This window comes from Heliconius melpomene, chromosome 12 (genome assembly GCF_056956725.1).
Source record: "Heliconius melpomene rosina isolate 202511_hmr_F chromosome 12, ASM5695672v1, whole genome shotgun sequence".
Lineage (NCBI taxonomy): Eukaryota > Metazoa > Arthropoda > Insecta > Lepidoptera > Nymphalidae > Heliconius > Heliconius melpomene.
Genome location: NC_140400.1, coordinates 5446755 through 5460253, shown reverse-complemented (window position 1 = coordinate 5460253; position 13499 = coordinate 5446755). Strand labels below are relative to the sequence as shown.

Here is a 13499-nt window from a genome sequence, read left to right as displayed (position 1 = left end):
TAAATATTATAAAACTGAAGAATTTGGTGGGTTTAACGTGCTTCTCTCAAAAACTACTGGCTCAAAATAAAAAAATATATTTTTATACAAAATCGTACAATTATCGATAAACCTATAATTAATATATCACGTTAGTTTTTTAGCTTTACTTTTTTATGCAATACCTGAAAGGTGTTTGGAAATAAAAAACACCAAACTTTACATAACAGTGGCGTAGCTAGGGGGGTGCGAGCGGTGCGGTCGCACCGGGCATCAAAAGGAAAAGGGGTATCAAAGTCGACGATCACTTTGTTTTTTCTTTGTTTTTACACCTTAGATTATTTTAAAGGGCATCAAGTCCCCTAAGCCACACCGGGCATCAAAAGGAAAGGGGCATCAACGTCGACGATCGCTTTGTTTTTTTTTTAGAACTCATCCAAAGGAAAGGGACATCAAGTCCCCTAAGCCTATAAATAAGGTTTTTTAAATCTTTTTTTGAGGATCATGCCGATTTAGGACATATCGGAACCTTTGCTAAACGAATTTGGGATCTACTTGAAACAACACACATTATAAATTCAAATTCAAAATATTCTTTATTCAAATAGACTAATTACAAGCACTTTTGAATCGAACGTCGAACTAATATTATATAACTAATATTATATCAGTAATAGATAATATTTCAAATGGTTGCAGGCCCTGGACCCCCATATGTCGAGGTCCCTGGACAGGGCTCCTAAGTAACGCTTTATCCCTAGCTGGATTAACTGGGGAACGCTACGGTCTCTTCATGCCTCTATCGCCTCGTCCACTGACACTGGTCAACTCAAAGTCAACCGAGGAAACTATATTTCTGACGTCCGTATATATAAAAAATAGTACACAATGATAAAATAAAACATAATGACAAACAAATCTTAATAAAATGAAACATGCCATAGAGTTCGTCTACAATTTTATTATCACCATCTATATCATAAGAGTGATGTTTTATAACTCGCTTGTAGTACTCAGCGGAGGCACGAGGACGTCGAGAACGTTTTGGGTCCTCGAAGTCTACTTGGTAAAGCCCGAATTTGGACCTGGAAAATATAATTTACCGCTCTTTACACACTGGATAGGCAAAAAATAAATAAATAATATAAAATTTGCATAGATAACGAACGAGTGAAATGGACCATTTTACAGCAAATAAACTGTGATTTAAGGAATTTTGTTAATAAGACTATAATAAAAAAAAACATCAGAATACCACAAAAAAGAAAAGAAACTTGATATATCGTATTAAACAATTATACAAATTATTACTTGTATCCATCATTCCACTCAAAATTGTCTAATAGGGTCCACGCTGTATAGCCTGTTACGTTAACACCGTCTTCTTTGATCGCCAGTAGAACCTGTTTAAATTAAGATGTTATTACAATTATAAAACATAAATCAGTTTAATAGTAAAAGTAATTCAGTTATTATACCACAAGTTTTCAAATCTATTCTAATCTATCACATTTAATTGTACCTGTTCTATATGGTCCTTATAATACTGAACACGATCATAATCTTCCAAACCAAAGTCATATCCAGCAAATCCATTTTCAGTAATTAATATTTCAACGTTTCCATAATGTTTCTTCAACCAGCGCAGTTGATTGCGGAGACCTGGTGGGTTTGTCTGGAAATTATAATTATATGTGAATTAATGTTACTAATATTATAAGACTGAATAGTTTGTTTAATTTAATGAGGTAACCTGAGGAACTACTGGTTCCGATTGAAAAAATCCTTATATATTGGATAGACCATTTATCGAAACAGGCTATAAGGCAAAATATTAAATATTTTAATGTATCTCATTGTGCCTGCGGTCAGTATTACCTTGGGCACTTAGAATGTACAATTGTTGGTTATTCCATTTGACCACAGGAGCAAGACCGTAGCAAAAGGTATAGTGGGTAAAGAGTTATCTTAACATTGGGTTTCGTATCTACCTTGCTATGAAGGAACAAGCGTGAGCCTGTTGTCAAATTTACTATTTACTTACAAAAAACCAACTAGTAGCTGCCTGTTTCCATTCTGGGCGTGTAGTTAAAGCAATTCCAAACTCAATATTTCCATACAGAGGCCAGAGACCAACTAATTCACCTTCCTTCGCTTTGTGAGCAGTCCGTGATGTGTAATAATTCATCCCGTAAAAATCGTAGGTTCCTAAAACAGTATTTATATTACATCATCATCAGCATCAACATTATAATCAGCATCAGCATTAGCATCATCATCAGCATCAACAACAGCATATCCTTGTCACTGGACATAGGCCTCTCTAATGATCTCGATTCTCAGTTGGTTCCAGACATTGCCAGCCACTTTGTAAATAATATATTCATAATTTTTACTACATTCGTTACTATCCAAATTGAATTGAACGCGTAACAACTGTGTACACATTATCTGACGCTTATATATTTAATATATGCATTATTAAATATAAATGAAATAATAAATAATTTTTACGAAAAAATCGAATATGTTCTTACTTCGCACTAACTTACGCCTTTTTGTTTACAGTACTACTGAATGTCCTTAAAGGACAGATCACCTTGGCTCTATTCTATCTGCCTGCCAAAATTTAACATACCTTTAATCAATTGTTTTTCTTCTTCCGTAAACGCGGGTAGTCTGGACCGATGAAAACCTTCCTTCTTAGATTTCTTTGCTAACATTTCTTCGACTACTGGTGGCCACCCTCCTTCCTTAGAGTACACTGGATGTGAATACATCCCAACCTGAAACCATTATATGTTACAAGTATATCTTTAGGGAATGTTCTTTACTATAATTTTCAAAATAACAATTATAATAAAATACACATATTTATTTTAGATATGCCTTTGAGCTAGCCCATCCAAACGCTAAAATTCAAAAGCGTTTTTCATTTTAGGAAGAACATGAAAAAGCCATAAAAGGTTAATAACCATAAGTTGTCTTGCAAGTTTTGCCTCTTCTTCATCACTAGGAGATTTCGCCTCTATCCACAGCAATTGATTCGTTAGAGACACTTTTCCTGCAATGATAAAAAATATTGATAAATTAACAAGAAAAACGTAATACGATAATATCTTACATATGAGACCTTTGTATTTTACTTTATCATTACTAAATTACATTGATAATGACAATTCATAAAATATGTGATGAAATTAATTTTATATAGTACTAAAAAGTAAATAGCATATAGCAATTTTAAAAATAATTTGCCAAGACATTTTCCTAGGAGGTTATATGTTTATGTAAGGCTTTAGTTACGCAGTGCCATAAGGTGTCACTGCAAACGACATGGTTGCGCCATAAATTCTAACTCTGGTAAATGTATTATTTTCTATAATGACTAAGTACGGCGTTGAGTTATAACTCTCATCGCGCAGGATCTGGATTTCGGTGGAAAACATACAACGCTACTCTAGGCACTCTCTCTGCCTATCCTGATAAAGCTTTCTATAGTTTTATTTAACCAAAATTTATGATAATCTACAGAATCTTACCGTGATGTTTCGGCCTGAAGTCCTTGTCATAAATCCTCCATGCCTTAGCATGGGCTAGCATGGCATTCTTATTGCACATATAGCTGCCGATCCAAGGACTAACAATGCCTGGTGCATGCACTCCTGTGTGGTAGACAACATCACAGAAAACTACCGGCTCATTTAGAGTTATCCATGTCTTAACTCGGTCGCCATATAAGGAAAAAACAACACGGGCGTAGTCTGCAAACCAGTCTGATATCATTGGATTTGTCCATCCACCTAGAAATTAATAGAATGTAGTATATTCAAATGTTATTTTAAAGTTGTTTCAGCTGTTTTGTGTTGGATTATACACTTATCGAGAATTTGTTAAGTGTCATATACAAGTCTCATAACTATTTTCATATGACCACAGGGAGAAAGTTTAAAAACTAATTATTCTTATAAATGTCTTAAAATCTTAAATATAATAAATATAATCAAAAGAAAATATTTTTACACAAAGCAGGGTAGGCAGAGAGCGCCTAGAGCTAAGATACTCCGCTCCCTACATTTATTTTCTTATATTTATTTAGTATGATTTTTTTTTTTTCATTTTTGGGATAATTGTATCAGACTTTTATAGAGTAGTTAAAATTGTGATTTCATTTAAAGTAAAGCTGACAAAAACACACAGTGTATGTAGTACTTTCAACTGTTATTAGCATGTTTTACCGAATAAACTTTTAAAATGTTGCTTAATGGAGGATTCATAACTATTCCGTGCCCGACTTTCATAATAAGTAAATAAAAATAATGAATTTTACCCAAATCTTGCAAAGACTGTGGCAGATCCCAATGATACAACGTTACAACGGGTTCGATGCCTTTCTCGAGTAAAGCGTTAATTATATTGTTGTAGTAGTTCTTGCCATCTTCACTTATATGATCTGGAAATCCCGTTGGCAGTATCCTGGTCCAGGCTATAGACATTCTGAAATTAATTTTATTTATACATATATGTATTTTTTTAAGTATAAAATCTCTCTCAAGAGACGACCCGCGGGGTATGTGTGAATAGGTATAGAGTGGAAGAATCGAAAGAGCCAAGAAATGCGGCGCTGAATTTCGCCACTCAACACGCAATGCCTGCAAAATTTGACGGAAAATGGAGGACCGAGTGTCGTAACACTAGGTTCCCTCTGTCTACCCTACTGTATGCGGGATACAGTGTGAATTGAATTATTGAAAATCTGTAAGGATTATAAAAATCGTCCAGTCATCTTTAGATTAAAGGTTTAATATCTTTCTAATTATTATCTATATACAATATATTATGACTAATAACTAATAATAATCTGATTATTACAAGGCAATGTTAAGACCAATTGGGCCGAACCCATCATTAATATAGTTATCAAACGGAAAAGACTAATTAGGTACGTCATTAGGATTACGTTCAGAATATTAAATAAAAAAAGCCGTACGAGCGCGAAGCGGACTCGCCCACTAACAGTTTCAGGATTATAAGTCAACGGACCAATTTCAGGATTGTAAGGCAACGGAGATAACGGATAAAAAATGTAGGTTAGTTAAAAGTTAGGGACCGTTGGTTCCCTTAGATTCGTCTAGTTTGTCCCCAATCTCATCTGCACTTAGCTTAGAATAGGGAATTTCCCGGACAGATCGAAATCCCCAAGCCTAGGTTTGAGTCTCTCAGGGGACGCCCATACCGCCGTTGGTATATTCTCTAGCAGCCACGCGTAGTGCTTGCAATTTTTCCTCCCTTCTTCCTTACATACCCTATGTCGCTGTAAATTCTAACAGTACTAACAGCATTAAACTCAAGTTCGAAAAAAATACCGGCCCGCTGCCATTACCCTCAAGTAAATCGTAGCGAACGTACTGACATATGTAGATATTTTATCGTTCCATAATACAGTGTTTACTTTCACACTCAAATATGACAACCTGTATGAGCAAAAAATATTTATCGAGGAAAACTATAGGCTTATATAATATCACATTAGTCGTTTCGATGTAATCTACTGTAGAATCCGTAACGTAGAGCTGGAAGAAATATCTAGTCTTCTATATATTTAGCTCTAGTAGAGTAAACAGGAAATATATATTATTTTGATTAATTTGTTTAGTGATAAGAAAATGTTGTAGATTCGATTTATATCTAACACTAACACAAATATTTGTTAGATATTTTTAGTTCGAGCATGTTTTTATTAATTCTCTTGTTTTTGTTGAAATTGTACTTCCCGTTGACTTACAGTCCTTAATTAAACTGATGTGGACTATCGAGTCCGCGTTGCGCTTATACGGTTTTTTTTAACAATTTCTTGTTCCGTACTCCAAAAGGTAAAAAAGGAACCATTATCTCACAAAGTAATGATTGTCCGTCTGTCCATGTGCTAAAACCATTTATTTTGAGATTACGTAGAGGTATCAAGTCAAAATCAAGCTTCTAAATAATCAAAATCTACAAGGGTACTTCCCGTGCACTTACAGTTATGAAAATTGAGACGAATTCAAAATTACAATACAAATAAAGGAAAAAATCCGAAAAATTAAAGTTTATGGGTATTTCATAGAAAAAAGACGTTTCATACAAATGCTCTTGAATCGATTTCAATAGCAGCCCGGCGTAATTGTAATAAAACAAACACTAAATATTTAAAAAAGCTTGCCAAAATCAAATAATGAAAACTGCATATAAATCGGTTTCGCCGTTTCTGAGATTAGCGTGACCTAACGCACAGACAACCAAAAAAAAATTAAAAACCACTTTATATTGATAAATTCCTTCAACTACAGTTTTCTGATATATCTTCCATGTACAGACATCGATCATGTACGATTTATTATACGTGAAGATAAATTGTAAGGGTCATTACTCATTATAGATATAAAATGTATTGATATTAATTATAATATCTAGTAACTAGTGGACCCGAACGCGGCTACGCCCGCTTGATCTATACGAATATTTATGAAATTATTTTCAGTTTTCAATAGAGAGATGCGTTAAGCAAGCTCATTTTGGGTGACGTTTTCTAACAACAAACTTTGCAAATCGTTGCTTAGCAACGGTCGCATAGCGACGGTTGTTATTAACATGGCGGAATAAATTGCATGTCAAATTAATAAGTATTTTAATATATTGTTATATATCGAAAATATTACAAATATGAGAAAAAAAGTATCCAAATGTTCATACCGAGACCTTCAAGTATCTCCATATGAGTATCTATTTATCTATTTTATCACAATTAAATTATCGGGTCTTTGGCCCTGATCGCGTAAAACAGACAGACAGACAGACAGACAGAGTTACTTTCGAATTTATAATATAGGTATAGATAAAGATCTCATTTATAAATACATGTGTACCTCTATAGGTACCTACTCATGTATTTATAAATGAGATATTTTATTACATTACAAAGTAATCACTTTGTAATATATAAGATCACAAACTACTGAAATCTATGCTAAAATTATAAAGCTGAGGTGTCTGTTTGTTTTAACACGTTAATCTCAGGAACTAATGGTTTAAACTGTAAAAATCTTTTTTGTCGAACAAGCTGCTCCGCCAGTGACACCTCTATATTAGAGCAGAGTTAAGAAATGAAACCATTAAATATTTATTTCCCCCGACTGAGAATCGAACCCACAACCATCGCGTTTAATGTCACAAGCTTGTTACCCTTCGCCACACCGCCCGTCTTTTCATCAATGAATTTGTTCATATTCGTATGAATAATAAAACAAAAACAGTATATTAGTTCTCGTATCATTGTTATTCCCCTATTAGCATAATATTGCACGTGAAGATAAGATTAGAAATTGTATTTATTCATTAATAACTACGTCTAAGTATAAATATAATTGAAATTCTGATTTAGATATTAGCTATGATGACAAATAAGGGTTTTTACCCATAATTTTTACATATTTTTTTTATAAACAAATTTAGCTACCAAAAAAAATAGGCAATAAGCATATTATATTTTATAGCAGGTTAGGCAGAAGGAACCTGGAGTGTAAAGAAACTTCGTTCCTATAAACTTCGGATTCTCATTTTCCACTGATATCTGAGGCATTGCGTGTTGAGTAGCAATATTCAACACCGAGCTATACCACGTTACTAGAGCAATTCGGTGAGATTTCCACTCAAGGAAATTAAAGAAATATATATTTCATTACCTCGAGTGGAAATCGAACCCACATTTATAGCATTTATAATCACAGGCAATTAGTTTAATATATTTAGATTGTATAAAATAGTAAAAAAAATATTTACCTATAAAAATGTAATCCCATATCTGAAGCAATCTCAACATCCTTCTGCCACTGGTTGTAACTGTCACACGCTATATCTCCAGATGACAGGTCCACGATACCTTCAGGCTTTGTGTGGACATAATGATCCCAGATGCTAGGGGATTTATCTGTTAACAACATATCAATTCTTGATTTTTCTTAGCTTCATGCTGTATCCCGCATATAGCAGGGTAAAGGGGACCTAATGTTGGGACACTTCATCCAATTTTAGGTCTCTAAGTTGAGTAGCGGAACTTAACGCTGCGTGTTGTCTTATAATCACGGCGAAAAAATAAAAATAATTAATTTCTTTGAGTGAGAATCGAACCCACAACCGTCATATTTACATTAGATACAGAAAGTAAAGGACGGACTTTGTCTCAACATTAGGTTGCCCGCAACCTCGCATTACGGGAAAGCGTGTCAAGTTGCTTAATGTTCTAAACTATTTTAGCATACACATATAAATTAATAACGCATCCAACTATCTAAATCCTAAACATAATGATAAAATATTTAAAAGATAATAATCAAATCGGGAATTCAAAGTCAATCAAAATATCAACGTAAATATGTATGTATTTCCTCAATCGAAAAATAATATTCAATTAAAGAAATGTAGTTGTTATTAACATCTTATTAAGATCTTATCAAATACATATTTCATATTATACTAGCGATCCAAACGCGGTTTTGTACTGCGTGTTGAGTGGCAGAACTCAACGCCGCGCTTTGCCTCCGCACCAGAGCGAAGAAATGGAAATATAAATATAAATAAATATTTCACTTCCTCAAGTAGGGATCGAACCCACTATCGTCGCGTTACAGTCACACCTTGTGGGCCTACCTATAATAAAAGTAGAATACATAAAACACCATTCAATAGAACTTGGCTCTTTTTACTTATTTACATTTAGTTAGTTAGTTTTAGTAGTAGTTTTAGTTAGTTAATAATTCTTACCGCTAGCATTCCAACTGCCTTCTATTTGATAAGCAGCCGTCGCTGCGCCGAATTTGAAATGTGGAGGGAACTTGCTACTGTAAACTGCGCCCGCGCAGGCTAAGCTATTACAAAGAAATAATTTTGTTAAAAAACTAAATTTTATAGAATAAATTTGGACATACATATATTATTATTAATGATAAAAAAAACTATTTAAAATTAATTAATTTCTTATCATAGCACTTTCAATGCCTGCTAATATCACTAAGCGCACATTAAAGAAAGTACATGACTTTTTTATATGACAGAAAATAAAGTGAAAAATAATGAAAGGAAATTCAAACTCGCGTAGCGAGTGGTAGAAACAAAATGTGACGTCAAATGACACTATGTAAATTGGATTTATCGGCGACGATGCGCATACTGTGTTAAGATGTTTGCGAGAAAAATAGTTCAAATCCTGTATAATTTTCTAAGTCTTGTGAGTCTTTTCTTTTAAGAATGTAGGATATATAGTGATTTTAAAATGAAGACAGAAACTGGTTCTTTCAAAGTAAAATTGAATAGTCTACCAAAATTGATGCATCTATGATGACTAGAAGACTGTTTGACGTGTAAAATACGCGTTGCCATAGCAACGTGTATGTCACTTTATAAATACAAAAACGTATGTATTTTCAAATATTTGCTCTGGTGTCGAGGCAACGCGGCGTTGAATTCCATACAAGATGAAATGCCTCTAGGAGTCTGTGAAAAATAGGGAACGGAGTGTCATAACATTAGGTTCCCTTTGCCTACCCTGCTGTGTGCGGGATTTAGCATGAATACTTTGGCCTACAGCATACTCGAAGATTTTATCACTGCAGTTTATAGTACCTATACCGAAACGTATAATACATATATAATCACTTATCATTAAAGTGTAGGTAGTCAGGTTCACTCAGGCGTGATAAATTATTTACTTTTCATAAATTTTGCATAAATTTGTAATGGTTTGAAGTAAGTATATTATATAAATTGACATTCCGATTTGCATAAATAATTTCTTTCAGACATATGAATAGACTAGTGGGCCCGTGCGGGGCTACGCCCGCTTGTAATAGAAATATTAATAAAGAAATTGATAACTAAAGATTCAGTGAATTCAGTAAATTAGCAAATTTTCGAATTAAATACTTTAAATTGACATAATTTTTTTATTTACGAATCGATTGTAACAAAATAAACCCTATATATTTTCGGAAGCTTGCCAGAATCCAATAGTGAAAACTGCATCTAAATCGGTTAAGTCGATTCTGAGATTAGCGATAACAAAAGCACAGACAAACAGACAAGAATTTTCAAAATTATCGTTTTGAGTTCTATTAGGTTAATAAAGGTCCCAATAACAATTTTTTTTTGAATATCTTCCAAGTACAGACACACTCTAACGATTTTATTATAAGTATAAATATAGATAAGTATTGGTTTCTTTTAAATTTTGACTAGAAACTTATATTAGGGTGATTTAGCATTTGGCTAGGCCAAGTGAAGTTTCAGTAAACTTTAAATTATTTATCTATCTATATATATAAAATCGAAAGGTCACTCACTCATCACGAAATCTCAGAAACTACAAGTGCTAGAAATCTCAAATTTTGCATAGGAGTTACTTATAGGACGTAGGTGCTCGCTAAGACGGGAATTTGCAATATTCGACTTCTAAGGGGTTGTTTTTGGGGTCGAAAGTTTGTATGAAACTTCGTTACTACAAATGCTAGGAGTGTCAAATTTTGCATAGACGTCACTAGGACGTAGCCATGGAGACAGAAATTAATAATAACATAGTTCACGCGGGTGACACCGCGAGCGGGCCACTAGTATGACATAAACGTCAATTAATTAACATTTTTTATTTTCTTACTATTACTATTTTTATAATCACGATTAATATTTTTTTTACATTTTCATATTTATTTCATAGAGTACTATCGGCACTGCCATATATTCTGTTAATCGTAAGGCTTTTAAACAAGTACTTCAGTAAGTAATAATATAGAATAGAATAGAATATAAACTTCATGTTTAAAATTATTATTTTATTATCTAATCATTTTACACAATTGTTATTGTACTTTCGATTGGCATATGAAAAAGCCTTTATCAGGTGTAAGCATTTCTAATAGTGTTTTTGCCCTTCGGTATAATACAATACTTGCAAAAACGTTTTTGGTAACTTCGATGAGCTGATTAGCAATTATAACAAAAAAAAAGCTCAAGCTGGCTGGTAAATGTCATGGGACGTCATGTGACCGAAGAACCGCACATAATGGTTGCATTACCGGCTCAACTTTTTTCAATATTTTAAATTTTAAAAATAAATAAATAAATCAGCTTCACGCTGTATCCCACACACAGCAGGGTAGGCAGAGGGAACCTAGTGTTAAGACACTCCGTTCACATTTCCGTTCCAGAACTCAATGCCGCGCTTTGCCTCGCCACAAGAGCGAAGAAATGGAAATATAAACGTAAATAAATATTTCACTTCCTCAAGTGAGGATCGAACACACAACCGTCGCGTTACAGTCACACCCTGTGCCGCTGCGCCAAGACGGCCTCATAACATTTTACTTCACTCTATATAAAAAAAACTTCTCGACTGTAAACGATTCCTACTTGGAGGGAATGATTTCGCATTGTCTCTAAAAGTTGGCAGAAAGTGAAAACCGTGAAAAATTACTAAAAAACTTAGCTTAATTAATAATCAACAAAATTTTCATAATTTCAATTTTTCTATACAAATAACTTCAACAATATTTTCATAAATGATAAAAAAAAAATTCTATACAAATAAGTAATTCTATTGACACATAAAACACATGTAGATACTAACCATAAAACAATCGTCCCCCACATTTTAACACCATAAAAGATATGAACGTACGTGCACTCGAATAACTGAAGGAATACTGAAGATAGCGTTTAATTCCATACATATATAAGCACCAAAATTCTTATCACGTTATCACTACAATTACAACACAACAAGGATGGCAAGGAAAAAGGCAAGTCTGCACAGGGGGCAATCGTGCGATTGTAAACGCGACAGGTTGTGGGTTCGATTCCCACTCGAGGATATGAAATTTTTAATATGAAACATCATTCCCTCGCTCTGGTAACGAGGCAAAGAGCGGCGCTGATTTCCACCACTCAACACGAGATGCCTCCAAAATTCGGCGGAAAGTTGGGAACGGAAGTGTGTTAATGGGAACGGAGTGTCTTAACACTTTGTTTCCAGGTTCCCTCTGCCTGCCCTGCTGTGTGGGGGTACAGCGTGAAGCTAAAAAAAAAAATTTTATATAACCGTTACCGAGTGACTGACAGACATAACAAACAAAACTACGCGGCGTAGAACGCTGATATTTAGCATATAGGTTAGTCGTTTAAAAAAAAAAACAATTCATTTGATATATTTTATATTTTTTCATAAATTAAATTTAATGAAATACTTTTTTATTCATAGGAATATAAAACTCTTATATTTTATCTGTGAGTGAACCCACTCTAACACAATCGGCGACTTGTTTTTAAAGGTAATATAAACTAAGTGCCTGATATCAAGAGGCATGAGGATTCGAAGAAATTTGTTATAAGAGCTCCATGGACATCGCAGAAAGAATATATTATGCCAAGCAATAAGCCCATACAGCGGACAATTACTGTTTGTGTAAAATATTACAGCTTCGTGGGCAGGTACAGGAGTAGGGGATGCCAATGACCTACCTGTGGAATAAGTTACCCTCGCCTTTCCCCACCCGGTGACGCTGTCAAGACCAGTCCAGGTCATCAGCAATAGAATCCAATCGAAAAAGTCATTTCTCTACCAGGGCTCTTATAGTTAAGAACTAGCTTTAATAAGACATTGTATTTTATTTAAATATAATATATATTTTAAATAAAACAGATTGAGATATTTTTTCTTGTATTTCGATGCATTTTTATAAATTACAATTTGATCTGCGAGATAAATGTTTCAGGGTCATATGAGACATCCTTCCTTAAGTGGTTGCGTATTTTTTTTTTATATTCAATTTAATGGCCGTCGGGGCGCAGGCACCCAAGTGCGCGACTGTAAAAGCGACGGTTGAATTATTTGTATTATTATTATTATTTGTATTATTTGTTTTATTTGTATTATTATTATTTGTATTATTATTATTATTTGTATATATTTAATATTTTAATTTCTTCACTCTATGAACTAGTCAAAGCGCGACGTTAAATCCACTCATCACGCAATGTCTTGATAATTCGGCGGAAAGTTAAGAACAGAAGTTCTTAAGTTCAAGCGGAGTGACTTAACACTAGGTTCCCAGGATCTCTATGCTTTCTCTGCTATTTACGGGATACAGTGTGATTCTATAAAAAAAACCCTATTTTATTAAAGGACTACTCATGGCATATGAGCAATCTCCTTTAGCAGGGTTTTTACCATATTGCGTTACACATACTTTCATTATTATCAAAAATAATGTTTTCTTTATGTGTATTTGCTATTGGTTTGGACTTAAAAGTAATTCTTCAATCAATAAAATCTTTACCAGGAACCTCGCATCAATTAAAGAGGTCCCGACTGTTAATCCTAATAAACTATTGAGCTTGTTTATTTATTATTTAGATTTATGCAGTCGGGGTTTTGATTTTTTAAATATTTTTTTTTAATTTAAGATAGTGACTTGCGTTGAGGTGTATCGAGATAG

At 33.7% G+C, this 13499-nt stretch overlaps 1 protein-coding gene across 1 annotated transcript; it reads right to left on the bottom strand.

The window, feature by feature from the left end:
• Positions 1-61: 61 nt before the first annotated feature.
• Positions 62-11786, bottom strand: LOC146533580 (myrosinase 1-like). The gene is made up of 11 exons (XM_085194094.1): positions 11633-11786; positions 8779-8882; positions 7798-7945; positions 4310-4476; positions 3522-3782; positions 2955-3043; positions 2618-2765; positions 2024-2187; positions 1502-1654; positions 1291-1382; positions 62-1064 (listed from the first exon to the last, which is right to left on the bottom strand). Exons 1-11 carry the CDS (start codon positions 11653-11655, stop codon positions 815-817), a joined length of 1599 nt encoding a protein of 532 aa, XP_085050220.1. The 5' UTR covers positions 11656-11786; the 3' UTR covers positions 62-814.
• Between the last annotated feature and the right edge of the window lie 1713 nt (positions 11787-13499).

Excerpts from the sequence above, each read along its gene's own strand:
- LOC146533580 (XM_085194094.1), bottom strand. The coding sequence starts at position 11,655 with ATGTGGGGGACGATTGTTTTATG. Across the intron at positions 8,883-11,632 it reads TGGGGGACGATTGTTTTATG|CTTAGCCTGCGCGGGCGCAG; the intron begins GTTAGTATCTAC and ends TCTTTGTAATAG. Across the intron at positions 1,655-2,023 it reads CAGCTACTAGTTGGTTTTTT|ACAAACCCACCAGGTCTCCG; the intron begins GTAAGTAAATAG and ends TATAATTTCCAG.